The sequence below is a fragment of the Oryctolagus cuniculus genome, chromosome 16, assembly GCF_964237555.1.
Source record: "Oryctolagus cuniculus chromosome 16, mOryCun1.1, whole genome shotgun sequence".
Taxonomy (NCBI): domain Eukaryota; kingdom Metazoa; phylum Chordata; class Mammalia; order Lagomorpha; family Leporidae; genus Oryctolagus; species Oryctolagus cuniculus.
The window spans coordinates 47,740,756-47,757,495 of NC_091447.1; the positions used below are offsets into that span (position 1 = coordinate 47,740,756).

General features: G+C 43.7%; 1 protein-coding gene across 2 annotated transcripts in view; it reads left to right on the forward strand.

The window, feature by feature from the left end:
- Positions 1-16,740, forward strand: part of ABCB1 (ATP binding cassette subfamily B member 1) — a 196,536-nt gene that overhangs the window by 122,940 nt on the left and 56,856 nt on the right. For both annotated transcript variants that reach the window (XM_008261791.4, NM_001082159.1), the window contains 3 exon segments: positions 6,508-6,559; positions 10,100-10,291; positions 10,802-10,973. In XM_008261791.4, coding sequence (XP_008260013.2) covers positions 6,508-6,559; positions 10,100-10,291; positions 10,802-10,973 — 416 coding nt within the window.

The window sequence follows — 16,740 nt, forward strand, 5'->3', positions numbered from 1 at the left end:
GAGTTTGTGAAGTCAAGAGGCTTCCATATCCTTGGCAGCTCATGACAAGAGCCTCGGGTGATCACTGACATCATAAATAAGAGCGTCAAGTGTTAAATCAACAACAGGAGTCACTGTGCACTTGCTCCCCATGTAGGACCTCTGTCCTTAATGTGTTGTACTATGAGAATTAACAGTAAAACTAGTCTCCAAACAGTCCTTTATACTTTGTGTGTTTGTGTGGGTGCAAACTGTTGAAATCCTTACTTAGTGTAGAGTTGATCATCTGTATATAAATATAATTACAAATGAATCTTAATGAAGCATGGGATGCCGGCATGGCAGACGGTGGCTTCACCTGCTGCAACACGACGCTGTCCCCTGCATACAGATTCTTCCCAGTGGCCTCTGTGGTTCCCCGTGGCCCTGTCAGTTCCATTACTATTGCATGCTCAATGCAGTGGGCTAGCACTGGCCACTTTTCTATTGCTAGAACACCTCAGTCGTCTTCTTGGAGACCAGGAACAGTCCAAGGTCTGGGCAGTTTGGCCTGCCCCAACCCTCGTTATCAGTTGCTGGTTATCGTACAATTTCCGCTCGGAAAGGCCTTTTGTCCCCAGGCTATCTCAGAGTCACCATAGCATATGGGTTCTGTTTACTTTCCAAGAGTTATTACTATAAAGTTAGATTGTTGGCTTGTGGATTTACTTTGTAGTTACAGGCTCTGGAATGGGGAGAAACAGCATAGGTTTAAGAGAGAGAAAAAAATTCCTGGACAGAATTGTTCTAGGTGGATCAGCGATGTTAGCTTGCCATATGAGGTCTGGGGCCTGAAAGTGAAAGAATTTTCTGCTTGACCTGAAACCCAGCGTGATCAGAAATGGTGGCTCTTGGTCCAGGTTGTCTCTGTGGTGCCCCATGGAAGATGCTTTCTAAAGCACCCTTTTAGTGTAATCTCAGTTTACTAGTTAGGATCTCACCAGTGTGTGCATGCCACATGCTCTTAACTCATAGCTTCCCTAAGTGCTGAGTAGGTAACGTTACCAGGCATTCTTAGGCTTGTGGGGCACATGAAAATGCAGCATGCCGTGAGCCTCCTGTGGTGTGGGGCGTTCAGGCAGTGGTGCTGGGCACAGTCTCAGGGTCAGCCCCTATTAAGTCGTGGTTGACCTTTCCAAGCAGTGTAGCCTTCTCTCTCTGTCTCTCTTTGTAATCTCATAATTTGTGAGAATTTACAGGCAAAACAGGAGAATAATTGGGTGGGGTATTTTGATAGTCTGGCATGGGTGGTGGCTCTGTGCAACTCTGTAAATCTTTAGGACAAACCTGGCTTCTGGCAGAGGAGCCAAGTGCTGGGGATGCAAAGATAAAGAGAGCATAGTCCAGCTTTCTTGGCACTCACGTCATTGGGGGTGGGAAGAGGAGACAGATACAACAGGCAATTAGACTTTGTCTTCTAGCCTTGAAATCGTTGGTTGAATCATGTGTTGGTCACGGTGGGAATCTGTGACAAGGTGTCAGTTTGCTAGGATATGCTGTCGTATGTATGCTCATTTTCAGAAGATTTCCTAGGAGAAAACTCATTGTCAAGGGCATTCCAGGTAAATCAGAGAGAGCAAGAAGGAAGAAAGTCAGTAGAATAGTTCGGAGCATCAAAGACCCCTTGGTGTACTTCCAGTTGGGAATCCAGGCAGATGGGGATTCTGGTTGAGGTGAGGGAGTGACGTGAGAGAGGCGGGAAAGGTATGAAGACCCAGTGTGCAAAAAGCCTCCATTTTTTTTTTTTTTTTTTATGTAACAGCATCATTTCATTTTTTAGTTCCTCTTCAGCTAATGTAGCAGAAACCCCATCTGAGTTCCTTCAGGGTGGTCCACCTTTGTGTGGAGATGTGTCTGGGAGGCCAGCAGGGTCCCCGTCAGCATCCATTCTGTGCCCGCATCCCCTGAAATGCTCTTGTCCTTTGTCCTTGGAGCATTGGGATCATTCTGTGTCTCTTTTAAGTGCCAGGAGACTCCGGGAAGCCGTTCTGAGACCACCTGCTAAGCTCACTGTGTAGTCATTCATTGCTTTTCAGCCATCTACTTCAGGAAGAAGAGACAGGGCTCATCTTCCCTGGGCTGTCCAGAGCCCATACTGTCCTCTGTTCTCACCCGAAACTCTTCTCAGCATGCAGAAGGTATTTGTTGGTCTAAAAGGGTGGAACTCAGTCTGATGAAACTGAAGAGAATATTTTCTCTGCTGGGTTCCCTCTGCAACGCTGAAGGGCGTAAGCTTCAGGAGCACACAAGCCAAGAAGAAACTTGCACACTCCTTTTTTTTTTTTCCTTTCATATTTCAGCAGCCCTCCTTGGAGATTGCGTAGTGCCCTGGCTGCTGGAATGAGGAGAAAGATGTGGGAATGAAGAATGTATCTGTAAACAGTTGGTTGCTGTTTCAAAAACATTTCATCATGTGTATGGTGGCAGGATTGCGAAGGGACCTGCATGACTGGGGTGGATCTTGGACTTTGCCCTTTATGCAGTTGTTGAGGATCAAGCATGGAAGCGCCAGGATTCCATTGTTGTTCCCACAGATAAAATCTGGCGACCACGTGAAGACCTGATTGCAGTAGAAAGGCAGTGAGCAGATTCTTGTTGCTATTCAGGGAGAGATAATGAGACCTGAACCCCAGCATTCCTGAGGGAAGAGATGATGTGAATGGCTCCGGGTGTAGATTTGTGAGTCACTGAGGCTAAGAGGCCGGCTCAGGTCCTCCTGGGAATGTAGGTGAAATCCTAGGAAACAGCAGCGGGTAGCGAGAGGGAGACCGGATGGCACCAGGCACCAGCGAGCGAGACTGAGGGAAGAGGCAGTATTGGAAGAATCAGGAGGGTGATGTTCTGGAAGCCAAAACACAGAGAGTAGCCAGGGGCCCGAGCAAGCGTTTCATTAACATAAATGCTCTGCACAGCTTCTCCATACTGATAATTTCACTGTCAGAGCTGCATAGCCCACGGAGTTTCTGATTCTTCCCACTGAAAGACACTTTTAATTCCATTTTAATTCATTTTTCTATGGACTTTTAGTGTACCCTTGCATGATCTCTAGGGTCCTTTCTGCTCAAAAGTTTGGATTCTATGGAAACATTTATTTTTTTTTAATATTTATGTATTTATTTGAAAGAGTTACCCAGAGCAGAGGCAGAGAGAGAGGTCTTCAATCCGATGGTTCACTCCCCAATTGACCACAATGGGCAGAGCTGCGTCGATCCGAAGCTGGGAGCCAGGAGCTTCTTGGGTCTCCCACGTGGGTGCAGGGACCCAAGGACTTGGGCCACATTCTGCTGCTTTCCCAGGCCATAGCAGCGAGCTGGATCGCAGGTGAAGCAGCCGGACACAAACCATGCTCATATAGGATGCTGGTGTGGCAGGCGGTGACTTTACTTTCTACACGACAACACTAACCTCATTTTCCTGTGAACTTTCTGAAGTACACATACATGTGATTTAGTTACAAACATAATGGAGCCAATTTTGACTTGAACTTAATTTTCTACTTTTTGAAATGTAACAAAATGACAGTAGACTTAAAAGCCACCATTGCCCAAAAAGTAGGTGTTTAAGTTCTCTTGGTTTCTGCTTTTTGGAGGTGAGAAAATTGGACAGGTTGAGCATTTGTAATTTGAAAACCCCAAAATTGAAATGCTGCTAAATCTGAAACTTTTTGAATATGAACACACCACTCAAAAGTTTCAGATTTTGGATCTTTGAATTCCAGATTCTCAACCAGCAAAGTTCATGCAGACATTCCAAAATTCAAAAAACTCTGAAATCTGAAATATTTCCAGTGCCAAGCATTTTGAATAAAGGATATTTAGCTCATAGTAGCAATGAGGAGAAAACAGATACTTAGACTTGAAATTTGATCTTAATTTGGTGGCAGTACATTCCAGTGACAGTTAGTAGTATCAAGAAATTAATTCCTTGATTAAAAAGGGAAGAAAATGCATAATGAGAGATTTTCTAAAATTAATTTGGATAAAAACTTACTTCACCAGGTGAGAGTCAATATTCTATCGTGTTTTTTAAAAATGTGGAGAGAAGAAATTGGTGCCTGCTTTGCTGTGTCTCTGCATGGCTTCCTTTTCTGCCATGTCCCTCAGTGTGGTTTCCCCAGAGTTCAGTGCATGTCTGGCTGTTTTGTCCTTTTATGACCTCCTGTCCTTACCCTCCAATCCTCTGAGTTTAGCTGTGCTCTCTAGTGAGTGACTCCTAAGCCTCTGAACACAAGCTGTCTCCAGAACTAGACAGCCGTAGTGTGAATACTGGGCATTTTCAGGTAAATATCCCAGGCACTACACAATGCCTTATCTATCAGGATAAGACTAACAGTCTCCCCTCATCTGAGCAGACCAGCTGTCTGCACTGACTTCTTATCTCTCTACCATGATACCACCGTTCTTCAGATACTTAACGCTTGAGGTCTGGACTGTTCTTTATTGTCTTTCTCTTCTGGTATCCCATCAGTTGCTAACCTCTGCAATTTCTTCCTCTATGAATCTTATGAGTTATTTGCTTCTTTGCTCACATAGATCCTTGTCCCTGCATCATTGCAGTTGTTCAAGTCCCTTGGTCTCTCGTTATTCCAGTTAATTTTATACATTGCTGGCAGCTAAGTCTGCTGAGACCATGCAGCTCATTATATCCTGGCTGCAAACCACCAAATGACTGCTTGTCGGTTTCCGTATCCCATACTTGCAGGGCCCAGACCATCCTTCCAGCCATCTGTCCACCTCCACATCCATAACCAGGCCAAACATGCTGTAGACTTTTGTCCATGTTGTTCACTTTGCGAAAAGTACATTTCCTCCCCTTTCCCACACCTGTCAAGGTCAGACTCATGACAGCTCTGCCCTCTCATGTTGGAACGTGACTGCAGACTGTAGGCTTGAAAGTGTGCCACCCCTGTGATCACATAGTCCTGACTGTGGCAGTTCATCCTGTAAAACTGTTACTATACATACGTATCTGCCATGAGGGCTCTTCATAAACACTCATGGAAATGTGTGTTATGAAAAAGCTATGCATGGGGGCCGGTGCTGTGGCACAGCAGATTAACGCCCTGGCCTGAAGCGCTGGCATCCCATATGGGCGCTGGTTCTAGTCCTGGCTGCTCCACTTCCCATCCAGCTCTCTGCTATGGCCTGGGAAAGCAGTAGAGGATGGCCCGAGTCCTTGCGCCCCTGCACCCACGTGGGAGACCTGGAAGAAACCCCTGGCTCCTGGCTTCAGATCGGCATCTGGCTTCTGGCTTCAGCATCTCTTGCTGTTGTGGCCATTTGGGGAGTGAGCCAACAGGTGGAAGATCTCTTTCTCTCTGTAACTCTTTCAAATAAATAAAATAAATTAAAAAAAGAAAAAGCTATGTGTGGATTACATAATTTTTATACCAAAATAAACTAAAAATTGTATTTGCTATTTAAAAAAACTTCCAAATTTAGTTTTTTAAATTTTATTTACTTTTATTTGAAAAGCAAATACACAGATCTTCCATCTGCTAGGTCATACTCCAGATGCCTACAAAAGCCATGGCTGAGCCAGGCTGAAGCCAGGAGCCTGGAACTCAATTTAGGTCTCCTTTGTGCGTGGTAGGGACCCAAGTATTTGAGCCATTGTCTGCGGCCTCCTAGGGTGTGCAGGAAGCTGGATTGGAAGCAGAGAAACCAGGATTCAAATTAGACATGCCAGTATTGGATGGAGGTGTCCCAAGCAATGACTTAATTACTTTGCCACACGCCCTCACCTCCATGAACTTTTTGAAGTACCCTTGTATGTGTAAGATTATTTTAATGCAGTAGTGCTTATAAGATACTAGAAATAACAACGAAATGCAAGTTTAAAAAATTAGATGACACATACAGATATGTTAACATAGAAAATTGGCCACTAAATGTATATTGTGATTTAAAAAAAAGTAGGTATATATATATTTGTGTGTCTATCCATGTGGACATAAAAGAAAATGTGAAAACATGTATGTAAAGATTTGAACAGTTATTTGTGTGGGGGGAATTTGCGAGGAACTTTTACAAATTACTTTGTCCAAAAATGTTACTACTTTGCTAATAATGGGTGATAAGCTTACTGGTGTTTATTATACGATTATTTGTGGTTGATATTTAAAAGAAATAAAAATGGATTTTATGAGGTTAGTGTTAGAATTTAAATGTATCTTAATGTCAAGTATTTATCAGGACAGGGATGCTGTAAGACTGGTGTTCCATAAAATACTTTCATTCAAGGGCGAGAACATTTCCCCTGACAGACGACTTGGTTCTTAAGTGTGAGTTTCTGTTGCACATAAGCGTCCTTGAATTCGCTGTGTGAGGTTGCACACAGCCAGCAGGGAAGTGTTGGGATGAGTACCGTGCTGCAAACACAAAATCAAAACAGTCAGTTGGACCTGTGTTGCACGAAGTGAGTGTCATTCTTCTTTATATGCTTTTTTAATGCATACCAAGAGACGTAAATGGTGTATGTTCATTCTAGGTAACATCAGCGCCTCTGAGATCTACAAACATCTGGAGGAAGAAATGACCACGTAATTAGACCTTTTTTTATTCTGCTAAGCTTTTCTCCATCAATCTAGTTGTAGCAATGTTTAAAATTACACATAAGCACAGTGAAACCTCACCAGTTTGTTTTCCAAAAGGATACAGCATAGAATTTTTTAATGGAAAGAACTTGCTGTATAAGATATACTAAAGTTAAAGTTAAGCCTAAGTGAGACTTATATGTGTGTTGGCAAATACATAGTACTCCACATGGAGGAAACGGAGTTGTTTAAAGTGACCTTTAACATGTCATTGAATTAAAGTGGCTTTGTAATTATTAATTTGCTTTTTGAATGTTTTCAGTCATGAAAAGATCAGCCTCCAATAATTTCTTTAACTTGGTATCTAATTTTTCTTTTAAATTTTTATTGATTTTCATTTTATTTGAAAGAGAGAGAGACACATAGATAGAGATCTTCCATCTGCTGATTCACTTTCCAAATACCTGCAACAGCCTAGGCTGAGGACAGACTGAAGCCAAGAACTGGAAACTTAATCCAGGTCTCTCACATTGGTGACAGGGACTGGAGAACTTGAACTACTGCTGCCACCTCCCAGGGTGTGCATTAGCAGGAAACTGGATCAGAAGCGAAGCTGAGACGTGAACCTAGGCACTCTGATAGTGATGTAGGCATCCCAAATTATGTCTTGACTACTGTGCTCAAGGCCCTCCCTAGAATACAATTTTAAATAATGACATAAAACATCCAGAATAAATATAGTCGCTTTAAATGTAACTTACTTCAGAAGCTTTTTGTTAATGATTTACCTGTGCTGTAGAGCTCCCCAGAAAAGCATGTGACAGGTGCCAAATATGTGAATTGGTGTGTGTGGTTCTACACTATCCCATACACAGTCTGAGAGAGTTGAAGAGAATGGAGGGGCCGACACTGTGGCGTAGTGGGTAAAGCTGCTGCCTGCAGTGCCAGGATCCCATATGGGTGCTGGTTCAAGTCCCAGCCGCTCCACTTCCAATCCAGCTCTCTTCTATGGCCTGGGAAAGCAGAAGATGGCCCAAGTCCTTGGGCCCCTGCACCTGCATGGGAGACCCACAGAAAGCTCCTGGCTTCGGATTGTTGCAGCTCCAGCCATTGGGGCCATCTAGGGAGTGAATAAGCAAATGGAAGACCTCTCTATCTCTGACTGTCTGTCTGCCTCTGCTCTCTATAATTCTGCCTTTCAAATAAATAAATAAATCTTTAAAAATAAGAATGGAGACAGGCACTTGGAAGATGAGAAGCAGATGCCTCCAGATACTCCTGTGAAGAGGCATTATTTGGGGGGAAATTTATTTTGTTTTGGGGGAAATCAAAAAGAATTTGTTTTGAGTCTGCATACACAGATGGTTGTTAAAAATGAATTACTGATTCTCAAAGCATGAATTACACATGTTAAATGGGATTTCCTTTTAATTATCTCTTGGTATATCGATAACACTTGGGTAATAATTATGGAGTTATCTATTAACTAAACTTAGTTTTCCAATTAACATCTCTTCTGATAAATATTTTATATATTACAAGGTGTAACATGGGGGAACTTTTGTTTACCAAGGTTCCTGGTGGGTTGAGCACCAAATGGTGAGAGACTACATGCCACGTAGCCATTTTATAGTTTCTGCATGGTTCAAACACACATTTTTATTTGAAGATGGCAAGTAATGAGTTTTTTAAATTTGTTTATTTATTTGAACGTCAGAGTTACACAGAGAGAGGGAAGGCAGAGAGAGAGAGAGATCTTCCATCTGGTGGTTTATTCCCCAATTGACCACAATGCCCAGAGCTGTGCTGATCCAAAGCCAGGAGCTTCTTCCTGGTCTCCCGCGTGAGTGCAGGGGCCCAAGGACTTGGGCCATCTTTTACTGTTTTCCCAGGCCATAGCAGAGAGCTGGATCGGAAGTGAAGCAACCAGGACTAGAACCGGCGCCCATATGGGATGCTGGTGCTTCAGGCCAGGGCGTTAACTCGCTGTGCCACAGTACCAGCCCAGTAATGAGTTTTAAAACTAGGGATGTTGGAATTCTGTATTTCATTTAAGAAAGTTTACCTTTACAAGTTAATTGTTTAAAAAAGCATGAGAGTTCTTGTTTTCCTTTTTTAATATGAAGATTCAACAGAGGAGCATTAACTCAACATTTCTAGATGATCGCAAGTTTGGTTTTGGAAGTTGCATATGTCTTATTGTTAAAATAGTTTATATTTAATGATCTGCTATTTTAGGATAGTTCATGGTGGCCAGTTGGGCAGATGATATGAAAATTGTATTTTTAGGGGCCAGCGCTGTGGCTCACTTGGTTAATCCTCCGCCTGCGGCTCCAGCATCTCATATGGGCGCCGGTTTCTAGTCCCGGCTGCTCCTCTTCCAGTCCAGCTCTCTGCTGTGGCCTGGGAGGGTAGTGGAGGATGGCCCGGGTGCTTGGGCCCCTGCACCTGCATGGGAGATCAGGAGAAAGCACCTGGCTCCTGGCTTCGGATCGGCGTAGCTCCGGCTGGCGGCCATTTGGGGAGTGAACCAATGGAGGGAAGACCTTACTCTCTGTCTTTATCTCTCACTGTCTATAACTCTACCTGTCAAAAAAAAATTAAAAAAAAAAAAGAAAATTGTATTTTTAATTATCTCTTAACATCCAACCCCTGCTGGCTCAATAACCCAAAAGGCCAGTAGACTATTTTCTCTTTTGGTTCTACTTTATGACAGGTTATTTCCATCTCTCAGAGAGCAGAGACCACTCTACACTGCTCTTCAGCTGGTGATGATGAAAGTAGGTGACAACAGTGATGGGTCTTAGCTGGTGCCAGGATGCCACAGGCCCCTACACTGTCTTGTGCACTCACTGGAGTTATCAGTGGGCTTACTGTGTGGCAGCCACTGACCTAAGTGTATTTCATATATTACTGCATTATTATTATTTTTTTTTTTTTTGACAGGCAGTTAGTGAGAGAGAGAGACACAGAGAGAAACGTCTTCCTTCCATTGGTTCACCCCCCAAATGGCCTCTACGGCCAGCGCTGCGCCAATCCGAAGCCAGGAGCCAGGTGCTTCTCCTGGTATCCCATGCGGGTGCAGGGCCTAAGCACTTGGGCCATGCTCCACTGCCCTCCTGGGCCACAGCAGAGAGCTGGACTGGAAGAGGAGCAACGGGGACTAGAACCCTGTGGTGCTGGCACCACAAGCAGAGGATTAGCCAAGTGAGCCACGGCGCCAGCCTGCATTATTATTCTTATCTCCATTTACCATGGGAAAACTGATGCTTGGAAAAATTAAGCAGCTTAGGAAGTTTGACTGTGGTCACACAGCAGTTAAATGAAGAGGTGGGATTTCAACTGAAGCAGAAACTGTTCTTTCCCATTCCACTGTTGTCACAGACATAGTTGGATGCTTACCACCAGCTCTCCTTGCTGCAAGGAGAGTTTATTGTTAAGGATGGTGATTTACACAGAAAACTGAAAAAAGCAAGGCTGAGTGGTCTGTTTGGGAAACGTGTCTGGATGAGAAGACGGAGTGTGAGCTGTGGTGTTGTTTTTCAGGTACGCCTACTACTACAGTGGAATTGGTGCTGGTGTGCTTGTTGCTGCTTACATTCAGGTTTCGTTTTGGTGCTTGGCAGCTGGAAGACAAACATTTAAAATTAGAAAACAGTTTTTTCATTCTATAATGCGCCAGGAGATAGGCTGGTTTGACGTGCATGATGTTGGAGAGCTGAACACCCGGCTCACAGAGTAAGTTTTACGTTTTGTTCAGATGTGGTCTTATTCTTAATAAAAATGAATTCATTGTCATCAGATCATTAGGAAAAGTTGGTGTATCATCACTCAGGCTTCTAACTGTGGAGCTAAGGTCCTTCTGAGCAGTGGTTGTGGCTGGTGCATCTGTTTTGTTCCCAGTGTCCTGGCGAGGCATGAGGGTACCTACATGACTCGCACTGAATGAGGGATTGGACTTGAGAATCCAGAAATCTGGGAGGGTGCAGCTGAGCAATGAGCAGCTGGAAGTTTTTGGGTGGAATACTTTTTGAGCATGCTTGCTGTATGTCTAGCTCCTGGGCTAAAGTAGACTCGAGTCCCATTGTGAATGACAGATACCCGACTAGGAACTTTAACCCTGCCAGACAAAGCAGATACCCTTATTACCAATTAATTTATCCGATAATCAAAACAAAACTGTGTTCAGGAGAAGAGTTCTGTGTTTACAGTTCTGACATCGGTTTCTAACACGATCTGTTCTTTTAGTGATGTCTCCAAAATTAATGACGGGATTGGTGACAAAATTGGAATGTTCTTTCAGTCAATGTCAACATTTTTCACCGGTTTTATAGTAGGATTTACACGTGGTTGGAAACTAACCCTGGTGATTTTGGCCATTAGTCCTGTTCTTGGACTCTCAGCTGCTCTCTGGGCAAAGGTAAGTGAAGGCTGGGTATTAAATTGTGACCTTTCCCATCCCCATAGAACGATCTGTTTACCATATGATAGCACTGGTTCTATATTTGATACTTGTTTTAAATCTTTTGTTCAGAATCAGCAGTATAAGCAGATCTTATCTTAGTGCTCCTCTTGCCAGAACTCCCTGCTGTCCTTGGCCCTGTGATTATCTGGGGAACAGTTAGAAAGAAAGAAGTACTCATCATCTGCCTTCATAAAAAGGACGTGAACTCAATGCCGAATTCACATAGCAAGTAGAGGTTCAAGTTCAGTGAAGAGCACATGTGGACCATGCCATTAACAGCTTTGGCATTAGTTCATTTGGGGTTTGTAGATTTTTTTTTTAATTTGCAAATTGATTTTACAGTTTTGTCAGCATTGTAAATCGATCTATGTTATTTAGATTTGAATCGGTTGTTACAGAATTATTTTAAGACAGTACATTTTTTCTAGTTCCTTGTGCATGTAAATCCTTAGCCTCCAGTTGTCTCTCCTAGTGAGGAAGGTGAGATAGCACAGTGGCCTTCCCCACTGTATACATCCCCCTCTGTATACATCTCTGAAGTGATTTTGTAAAACTTCATTTCCTTTCAACATGGTTCTGGGGATTTGATGTAAGAGTAGGACTGCCCCGGAGCAAGTGTCCCTATATATAATTTTTGTTGCGTTCAGCATAGTTTGGAGAAGATGCTACAGATTCATGCAGCGAAAAGATGTAAGTCGTGGAAGACCAAAGAAAACCAAGCCTAACACCAAATAAGTCTGGCTATGAGTATTTAAAAGTTTTAAAAATGTTACCCTGGAAGACAGATGTTGTTTGTGCAAACAGTACTGTTTGTTGAGTGTCTGCTCTCAGACAGACAGACACGTTGGGATTCTGAAGCATACATATTGTCTGATTTCACAGAGGAAGAAACTGAAGTTAATTTGTTACTTAGACTAATAGAGTTGAATTGGAGTTCCTCGTGGCTATTGGTTAGTTTAAATATTTGGCAAAAGCTTCTAGCTGTTCATTGATTTTTTTTTGTTTACTAGGATATTAAGCAAGGTGCAAACTCCTCACATAAGTGCTTGTTGAAAAACTATCAGAAATATATTGGTGTCCATTCTAATTTCAGAAATTGCACCATAATTCAGTCTTTTATAATTAATTTTAAATTCCTTCAGATACTATTTCTTTAATAAAAAGGAAATGATTTCAGATGGAGTTCTCAAATTCTCTGGTTGTCAGCCATGTTTAAAGAAAAAGTGGCCCTTTGTCCAGTGATTCTGACATACTCCTCCCCAACTGATACTTGCCAAAGCAAACAGGAACATTAGGAAGGACCCCAGTCACACCCAGTGGCCTATCTAGGAAGTCTTCTTATACCTGTGTTACCAAGACCCTCTTCCCCTGCCCAGGGGTGCTGAGATAGCTGGAGGGCTCTCAGAGGGGAAGTCCCACACTGTTTACCCACCAAGAGATTTCTGCTCTTCGACTTTGGTAAACTACTTCCACTTCCTCAGGTAACAGAAGCAAGGGCTGGGGGGCCCGCAGCTGCAAATGGAACCAAGCTGAGCAAAACCAGTGCCACAAAGGCTCCAAATATTTAAACTGTCACTGGACCCACAGCTCACAAAAGTGGACCAAGAGTACCATGCTAAACCTAAACAGTATGACTGCCTGCTAAAGCAAAAGATTTGAACAGGAACCAGCATCTCCTAACATTATAGAAAATTCAGAATACAATCAAAAGTTAACTTTTATACCTAGAACTAAGAAAATCACAACTGGAATGAGGGGGAAAAAACCCATACAATTAACTGACACCAGCACTGAGCTAAATCAGATGTTGGAATCATCTGACAAGGATTTGAAATTATTTATTTACTTACCTGAGAGGAGGAAGAAGGGAGAGGGAGGGAGAGAAAGAGACAGACTGGGGTTGGGGTGACCCCTATCCATTGGGTCGTGCTCTTAATGCCCAGGAGGAGTGAACTTGCTGTAGTCTCCATGTAAGTGAACCAGTAACTTGAGCCATCACCGGCCTCTCTAGGTGCACGTTAGCAGGAAGGTAGAATCAAGAGTAGAACTGAGATTCAGACCCAAGCACTGCAACATGGAAGGTGGACATTCCGACTAGTGGCTTAAATGTTAGACCAAATGCCTGTCCTACTGACAAACATTTTAAAACAGCTATTTAAAAATGCCTTGCTAGGCCGGCGCCACTTGGCTAATCATCTGCCTGTGGCGCCAGCACCCCAAGTTCTAGTCCCAGTCGGGGCGCTGGATTCTGTCCTGGTTGCTCCTCTTCCAGTCCAGCTCTCTGCTGTGGCCCGGGAGGGAGTGAAGGATGGCCCAGGTCCTTGGGTCCTGCACCCGCATGGGAGACCAGGAGGAGGCATCTGGCTCCTGGCTTCAAATCGGTGCAGCAAGCCGGCTGTAGCGGCCATTTGGGGGGTGAACCAACGGAAGGAAGACCTTTCTCTCTGTCTCTGTCTGTCTCACTAACTCTGCCTGTCCAAAAAAAAAAAAAAAAAAAAAAAAAAAACAACAATGGAATAGCTGAGACTCACAGGATACTGACATTGCATGTAGTGGCTTAACCTGCACACAATGTTGGCCTTGATAATGTAATTTATTTTTCAGAAGAAAAAAAGGAGACATTGATATGTCAGACTTGATCGATATAAAAGCTAGTTTATGGCCGGCGCCACAGCTCACTTGGCTAATCCTCTGCCTGGGGCGCCAGCACCCCGGGTTCTAGTCCTGGTAGGGCGCCAGATTCTGTCCCGATTGCTCCTCTTCCAGTCCAGCTCTCTGCTGTGGCCCGGGAAGGCAGTGGAGGATGGCCCAGGTCCTTGGGCCCTGCACCCACATGGGAGACCAGGAGGAGGCACCTGGCTCCTGGCTTCGGATCGGCGCAGCAAGCCAGCCGCAGCGGCCATTTGGATGGTGAACCAATGGAAAAAGGAAGACCTTTCTCTGTGTGTGTGTCTCTCTCTCTCACTGTCTAACTCTGCCTGTCAAAAAAAAAAAAAAAAAGCCAGTTTACATTGTGAACGCCCATATCAAGTAATAAAAAGACTGGCAAGGAATGATAGGAAAACCACATGTCTGACCACGAACCACTCTAGAATACATAAAGAGCTTTCAGTACTGAACAGTGGGGACTGGCTAAGCGTCAGCCAATAGTGTGGGCATCCTATATGGGCACTGGTTTGTTTCTAGGCTCCTCATCAGTTGGAGCTTTCTGGCTGGGCCCTGGGAAATCAGTAGAAGGTGGCCCAAGTCCCTGGGCCCCTGCATCTCCCTGGAAAACCTGGGAAGAGGCTCCTGGCTTCAGATAGGCCTAGCTCTGGCTGTTGTGGCCATCTGTGGTATGACCCAGTGGATGGAAGAGCTTTCTCTTTCTCTCCCTCTCTCGTATACCCTTGACCGAAGACCGGTCCTCCTCTAGCGGGGATGGTCGTCCTCTTCGACCGAGCGCGCAGCTTCGGGAGGGACGCACATGGAGCGGTGAGGGAGGAAGGGGACACCCGCCTAGCCAGCCAGATCAGCCGAATCAACCCTGGCGATCAATGGGGTGACAGATGTCGCAGCCAGATCGCCCTCACATCCTCTCTCCCTCTCTCTAACTCTGCCTCTCAAATAAATAAGTAAATAAATAAATAGAAAAATGCCCAGCAGTGAAGAAAGGAAGAATGCATTGAGAATGTGCATTTAATCATAGACATTTCCAGAGAGGATGTAGGGCTGGAAGTAAGCACGTGAAAAGTTGCTCAATGTGGTTAGCCATCATTGAAATGCAGATTCAGCCACAAGAAGCTGTCACTTCGCATCTGTCAGGATGGCTGAATTTAAAATTGTGAGACAGCACATGCTGGAGAAAGTGCAGAAAACTGGGTTCCTCGTAGATCAATGGAGGGAACTGAAAATGGTGGAGTCACTCTGGGCGAAGGTTTTCCAGTTCTTTATAAAACTCAAGGTGCAATTACTGTGTAACCAAGCAGTGACACTGCCTGCTTGCATCTGGAAGAAAAGAAAATTATGTTGCCATAATAACCATGTTCAGGAGAGCTTTATGGTGGACTGTTAATAACAGTCACCAAAGGGAGACAGTCCAGACTGCCTTGGACAGGTGAGAGGCAACAAACTATCAGGTCTGGGCCTCGGAATGCTCCCCAGCTATAGAGGGGAAGGAGCTGTTGACAGGTGCAGCACCCTGGATGAGTCTCAGACTTACTGTGTGAAAAAACGCATCCTGAAAGCTCCCTTACTGATGCCTGTACTTTTAAGTAATTAATAGAGATAATGGGGGAAGGAAGAGTAGAGACAGAGGTGGCTGTGGCTGTAAAGGTGGCCTGAGGGCACCTGTGTGGGCTGTTCTCTCATGCCTGTGGCAGCTGGTGTGTGATCTGCACAGGTAGTACTGTTGCTTAGAGTGACATGCATCATGAGTGCTGGGAAATCTGAGTAATGTTGATGGGTTACATCAGTGTTAAATCCCTCATTGTGATATTGTTCAGTAGTTTTCAGATACAACTATTGGGAGGCACTGGATAAAGTATGTATGAGACAGTGTGTTTTGTTTTATATGCCTGCAGGAGTCCACAACGATCTCAAATAGTTAAATAGATAAAGCACTTACAAAATGATTTTAAAAAAAACTATGTTGAGAAATGGAAAAATGATATAAAAATATAGGAAATAGACTGATAGTGCTAACAGAGTAGTCCACAACAGCCTGTGAATTATTTATTGAAAGAATGTAGTATTGTTGACTAGAATCTTGCTACAAATTGGTTATGTGTAGTCTGTACTGAGACGGTTGCCTGCTTTCCCAGTCTAGCTTCAGGTAGTAACCTTGGTCCTGCCCTTGCCAGTTGGTCCAGCTTTTGTCCTCCTGCATGTGGCAGTGCTTGGTTTCAGACTTAGTGCTGTGGCTGTCCCGTGAGGCTTCGAAGCTACGTGGACTCAGTCTTGACGCCTGGATATCCCACCTAATACTGAGCCTCTTCATGCTTCCATTTCCTCCTGTGTTAAGTGGGGGAAATAATACCCACCTCTTGGGCAGTTGAGAAGCGTGAAGGAGATCTTGCTCAGGAGACAAATGAAGAATCAAAGGGCATCTAGGAAACAGACCTCCCTGGTGGCCAGATGAACAGGATTCGTCCTGGAGCAGCAGCAGAGGAAACGCTTTGCTTTCCCTGATGTTAAAACCTTCTTAAATCCTCTTAGCACCTGTCCCCCACCTTCCCCTGGCTGCCCACTTTAACACAAGTTATGCACCTGCTGTTGAGTGCATATCATATTTCTTTGATAGGGTGCCTGTTTCTGTATTTGTTTATGATGACACAGTAGTAAGTACTTTCTTTTCTAAATTTTTTTGAGATTTATTTTATTCTAAAATTTCACATCTTATATTTACTTGGGAGGCTCTATGAGGCTTTCAGTAGGAAAATAAAAGTTGCAGTTAATCTGTTAAATCCCATCTCAACCCAAAATGAATTTGGGTGACTTACAGAGCTAAAGTATGAGGGTACTTCAAAAATGTATAGAAAATGGAATTATAAGGTAAGTTATTTTTGTTTAAATACCTTCCAGAATCCATTTATGCTACTACAAAATAGAATATCATGACCAAAGACAAAAGATTTTGTTCTGTGTGTATTAATCTACAGTCATCATTGTGTATATACTTTTACTTCACAAATGATAAAATTGACATTAAAAAATTTAGATCTGAACTTTCATTTTTAAACAG